General features: G+C 40.7%; 1 protein-coding gene across 1 annotated transcript in view; it reads right to left on the bottom strand.

Annotated features, from left to right (window-relative positions):
* Positions 1 to 1,058: 1,058 nt before the first annotated feature.
* The window catches only part of PAK5 (p21 (RAC1) activated kinase 5), a 99,013-nt gene continuing 94,071 nt past the window's right edge, over positions 1,059 to 6,000 (bottom strand). The window contains exons 7-8 of the mRNA XM_024764251.1: positions 5,471 to 5,605; positions 1,059 to 3,373 (exon numbers count right to left, since the gene is read on the bottom strand). Coding sequence (XP_024620019.1) covers positions 3,218 to 3,373; positions 5,471 to 5,605 — 291 coding nt within the window. The 3' untranslated portion in view covers positions 1,059 to 3,217. The remainder of the gene's footprint in view (positions 3,374 to 5,470; positions 5,606 to 6,000) is intronic.

Here is a 6,000-nt window from a genome sequence, read left to right as displayed (position 1 = left end):
GCAGGGGACAAGGTGTGCTTTCTTATCCTCCCTTTCTTTCTTCTGAGTTCCTCCTTCGAATCATGGAGTTTCGGACTAACTCGTGGCTCAAACCTATGGGGAGCTGTGGGGAAGGGAGATGCCAGTAACCCAGCTGGCTGCAGTCAGCTGCCTTGGATATTCTGTTGAGGAAGAGGAGATGCCTGAGTTTCATTTGTGTCCACCTGAAGACTACAGCCTCTGCTTTTAGAGTGGTCGTGGTGTAGATGTTATATGTGGTTTTTAGAGTAAGGTTCAGCTCCTCCCCGACCCTGCCCACTGTAGAAAAGCAGCCATATTTCCCTTTGTTTCCCCCCATGGTGCATACCTCCAATGCACTCTTCATGTTGGGTATCACCCCATTACTTAGTTAAGTGGTTGCCGTGTTCCCTGTTCTCTCTCTATGCATCATCATAAGCAGAAGAAATTGGTGTATTCTTCTGTGCCTTCCAGTGGCTTCAGGGACCTGCCTGGGGAAGGTTGCCTTCATCTTTCTCTTCCCTGGCACACAATATACTACTATTAGGAGGTCTCATCCTGCTATCTCAGGTTATTTCCTGAGGGTTTTCACTTTCTGAAATTTCCAGGTGAGAAATGAACTCTTTATTTACCAGTATCACTCTCAACTTCATGGGATAAATGTTAATGTCTTCCTTGTCACCCAAACAGGAGGAGGGGGCCCAACACTTTCTTCCAGTCTACCAGAGAGCTTCTCTAATCCAGAACACCTCCTTTTTTATATCTTTCATGGGTAAAAGCAATCAGATCAATTCACCATCTTTGGAACAGCAGAGTAGGAACCTTCAGCCATGAATCTGGCTTTCCTTGAATTTGGCCTTCCAGAATTTAATTTTTTTTTCAATAGTGGTATCTACATCGTAGTCTTACACCGCTTATAACCTGTGGGGATGGGAATATTTATCTTTGCTTCATGTCAACATGATATTACATATAATTTTATAGCAACTTATTTGCATTCCTCAAGATCATAAAGACACCATTCTTGTTATTCAAGAAGCAAATTCAGGAAATTACCAGAGTTTCCAATAACACGATGGGAAAAAGGCAAACATTTATTTTTATTTGCAAGTGCAGTTTCTGCCAATAGTTAGTGCTCACACAACCTTTTAAGCTACAGTAACTTTTGGTAAATTCAATGAAGACTTTAAAAAAGAGGCAGTGATAAGAAAATTACAGAAAAATTTCTATTACACTGTTGAAAATGTTTGGAATCCAAAATCCACTATTTTCTGCAATGGTTTTTAATATTTTCTCTGGTTAAGAAAAGATTTTTTTTCTTTCCTTTCTATTTCTACATAGTCCTGGTTAAATGAATATAGTCTGTTCCATGAACTTTTAGGACTTCCATTTTCTGGATTTAGATTATTTTAATTCGTACACACTTATATTAATATTTTAATATTTTACATAAAACATTGATTTGTTGTGTTTTATGAAACAAAATTATAGATCCTATTTATAATGAGGCATTTCCAGTTTAGGGAAAAACTGAAAATCTAATCAGTAGAAGGTCATTTTATGCCTTTTTTTTCCTTTTTAACTTTAATAAATAATTAGCAACCTATTAATTACAAACATTCTTAATTAGGCTTAGAGCAACCAGAGCATTTTCACAATTTTAAATTCATATTTGTTACAGTATGTGAAATTCAGAAAAGCCTCTGGTTTTCCAGTTTGGTAAAAAATGGCTTTCATTGGATGCAGAAGTAATAGAAACTCATGATGACTATGTAGCTTTTCCAGAGTCTTAAAGGCAAATCTATATTGGCCTACAGTTAACATGCAAATTCATCCAACAAGCAACACAAAATGTATTGTAGTAGTCATTCGTGTTCATCAACAGTCAAGAAGATCTAGTCAGCAGTACAACTCTCCTATGTCGGAAACACAGAACATGGTCACAACTGAATTCGGGTCACACCCGGGAAAATCCCCGCTCCCTAATTCATTCCCTAGAATCCAGGCTTCCAGTATGATACAGAAACAATAGCGACGAAGGTAAATTACAGACAAGAGTTTGGTGTGCTAGCACACAGAGTTTTAAAAACAGTAACGAACCAAACCAAACATCTTGCCCACTTCTCTCTTTTTTCCCTTTGTGAGACTGGAATTCTCACAGCCTTCTTGAAACATTCAGTTTGGGGAATGGAGTCCAAATGATCCTAGCACTGGGTTGTTGGATCAAGATGGCGGAGGGGTAGGACGTGGAGCTCACAGCCTCCTACAAGTACATCAAATGATCCTAGCACTAAAATTGTTCCTTGGAGGGGAAATTTGGCCCCAAGGGGACATCGTACCCCTTTAAGAGAGGGTACTAGGGGAAACATCCTGCTGTGCAAAAGATGGTTTGCTACTAACAGGCGTGAAGGAAAATGTGATTTTTCAGAATATTTAGCTTTCTCCCAAGGAGTACTTTTGGTGGTATACTGTGGCTCACATTTTATTGTACTGTATTATTTTGGGCTGGATAAATGGAATGTGCACCCCCATCACCATCACTCTTAAGTCTTCTTCCATTACATAAGACACTTGTTAAGATAAGAAAGATATTCTACTAAAGCTGACGGTGATTGAGAGTCATTCAGTATTCAAAGTTCCTAAAGAATTGTTGGTTCTCTGAAAGGGATAAAAAAGTAGGAAAGACTTTGTTCAAACTCTTGCTAGTAAACAGGTATTACTTCAACCGATACAATGGCTACGTGACATCAAAGTACTATAAATTATCAAAACTATTGTACAGAAAAATTACAAATTCATTGCAAAATACATTACACTGCTACCATTAAGAAAAAGTGCTTTTTGTTATCCTTTCTATTTTTTGCCAGAAAAGTATTCTTTCAATATAGAAAATCCTGTGCGTTACCCTGCAAGTGGCTAGGATATATCATAACGGAGTTTGTACTGAGTCATTCTGATTTGCTGGATGAAAGGCTGAAAAATATAATAATGACTTATTAAAGCCGTGTTCCAAATGACCACACCAGCTGTTAGTGGAGAGATGCCTGTTTAAGACACAAGAAGATGCCCTGGTCTGCCAAACCCTGCCGGTCAACACACCGTCCCATCAATCAGCTGGTCTGGAATATACAGGTCTGTTACACGTTCTCTGGTTTCCTTATGTTCTCCTGAATTATTCTCATGTTCTCATCTAGCTTTGTCACCTCTATGAATCCTCTGCTCAGTGATGCCTGTATTGTCTCATGAGGGGAACAATGCAAGATGGCGGACCTGCCAATTTCAAGAATGGATGTCCGAGGAGTTCCTGGGCTGTGGCTCTTTGAGAGGGTTCCCTCACCAACATCAGGTCTAGGAATCCCCGGAGCACTGAAGAAACCTGTGAAAACGCAAGATACCATCTTGAGGACTAACACAGACACCCAACCCAGTTCCCCTAAAATGGGTTCCCAGAGAATTCCCAGGAAAGTCATTCTATCAACAACTTCAAATTCCAGAATGTCAGGTTGAGGAGAAAGAGGTTATGGAAGCAAAAGCAGGAATTGCCTTTCTTAACATATGCTGTTTTCCTTACCTTCTTCAAGTCTGAAATAATAGGAGTAAATGATGGTATGACAAAGAATATTTAATAAATAAAATAATAGTGGTAAATAGTGACAGTAGAAGCTATTATGAAGTGCCTACTGTGTATAGGTGCTGGCCACACATGTTTGATGAACAGTGGTGTAAACATGGAATGAGTTTTCTGTGTAACCACTGAAACCATCTAGGCTTTGTGGAATCCCTTTCTTGAAGAGAAGCAAACTTCTGTTAAGGATATCTGACACAGACAGCATTTTTCCTTTAATTTCGTGTAATTTACTTTTTGAGGTATAGCTTACGTACATTCGAGCATATAAAAAGTTTATGTTCTACAGTAGTTTTTTTAAAACACATATTTACATCTATATATTCCCCACTCCTATCAAAATATAGAACATCTCTCCCTCCAGCCCCCTTCCAATCAATAACTGTCTCCCTGCAAAGGGTCACCACTATCGTGACTTCTGATAAGATAAATTTTTACCTGATTTTGTCCTTTATAGAAATTGAGTCATTGGCTGTCAACCCTTCTCTCTCTAGCTGCTTTCACTCGACATCGTGTCTGTGAGATGTATCTGTGATGTGGGTGGCAAAAGCTGTATCCTTTGCATTGCTGTGTAATATTCACTGCTGAATCATCCCACATATCACTTATCCCTTTGGGAAACAACCTTGGAAGGTTTCCAGTTTTTGACCATTAGGATGAAAGCTGCTCTCGTCTGTGACTTTGAAGAACATCACGCTCCTTTGTACTGGGTGTGGGATTATTTGATACCATACTATTTTAGCCACTTTTTATTATTTAAACCCAGTCCAAAGCAGTACAAATTTCAATCTCCTGTTCAGTTCAAGCAGTCTCCCATCTTTTTGGCAGATCCACACAACCTCTAGGAGTGATTCTATTGGGGCTCTTCCCTAAGGTTTAGGGGTGAGGGAAGAGGAGAAGCAACCATTACAAACTATCCTCTCACCTAAGGCAGCCTCACTCCCTCTCTTATTGTCAGGAGGCGGATGGGAGGGGTTAGCATTTATAGAGTTGATCTGTGGAGACAGCACCTCTCAGCAAGCTCTGCCCTCATTGGTGGCCCCCACAGTGGCAGTTCTTTGACTTAGTATCATATGTTCTGAGCTTGGCCCTACTTGACAATCTTTGGAAAACAGGAAAGGCCCTACTTGGTCCCTTAAACATGTTGCTCTTTGCCCTGCACAATCTAGCCCCTGCCTACCCTCTGACATGCCTCACCCTTTCCCCGTGCCCACTTTGCTCTGGCTGAGGGTCTTCACACTGTTCCTCCCTCTGCCTGGGACATTTTTCTCCCAGATCTTTTTGCATAACTTACTCCTTCTTTCCAATCAGGCTCCAGTCCCCTGAAAGGGCCTCTTTCACCCCTCAGCCAGAACTAGCTTCCACACCCCTCTCCGGCCCCTTCCATCACATCACAGTGTTCTATTCGCTTCATAGCAGGTACCACTCTCTGAAATTATTTTATTCATCCATCTGTGTATGGTTTATTAACTGCTTCCCCAAATAGAATGCAACCTCTATGAGAGTCAGGAAATGTGGGGTTTTGAGCTGCTATATCCCGGCCATTAGAACAGTCCCCAGCATGCAATAGATTCTCAAGGAGGGAGTGCAGAGTAGAGCCAACCACATGAAAGAGGAGCAGCTGTACCCCATTTTACAGATGAGCTTCAGAGATGGAGGGGCTGACTCACTTGCCCAAGCGAGTGAACAAGAATAGCAGAGCTCTGAATGCAAGCAACTCGAATTCCAAAGTCCATGTGCATAAACCAGGATCTACTCCTGGATGCGATATGCCAGTCTTTAAAACTACAGAGAGACGGAAAAATCGAAGAATGATGTTGAACTTCAGCAACGGTTGCTGCTTCTCACCTTGTGCAGGTCCTTCACTCTTGGAGGTAAACTGTCTCGGATCCGCCGCATGGCTTGGAGGGGCGGCTCATTGAAGTAGGGGGGCTCGCCATCAATCATCTCTATCACCATGATCCCGAGAGACCAGATGTCCACCTGTTAGGCACACCACACTGATTATCTCAGGCAAAGAGAACCTTCTGAAAGGTTGGATGTGTCAGGGACACCAATAGATTCATACTCATTCATAAATTAACATGGGATTTGTAACCCCTCAAAATATACAATTCATATATATAGGCTGAATTGTTGAGTGACCAAGTGTTTGCTAATGGTCTTTGTCTGCTTTTAAAATACAACTTCAATGAAGATTCTGACAATTAGGTACACGTGAAATGTCTTAACACTGAAGTTTAGAACTTTCTTCTAATCCTTTTAACTTGGGTGGTTCATGGTCTACAGGTTTTATGTTATGAACAGAGAGGAAAGTTGCATTTAAACCATAAGAAAATCAGAAAAGTTTTTGGCATATTCATAACAAATTCCAAAGA

The sequence above is a fragment of the Neophocaena asiaeorientalis genome, unplaced genomic scaffold, assembly GCF_003031525.2.
Source record: "Neophocaena asiaeorientalis asiaeorientalis breed wild unplaced genomic scaffold, Neophocaena_asiaeorientalis_V1.1 scaffold400, whole genome shotgun sequence".
Classification (NCBI taxonomy): domain Eukaryota; kingdom Metazoa; phylum Chordata; class Mammalia; order Artiodactyla; family Phocoenidae; genus Neophocaena; species Neophocaena asiaeorientalis.
This window is presented reverse-complemented; position numbering and strand designations above follow the sequence as displayed.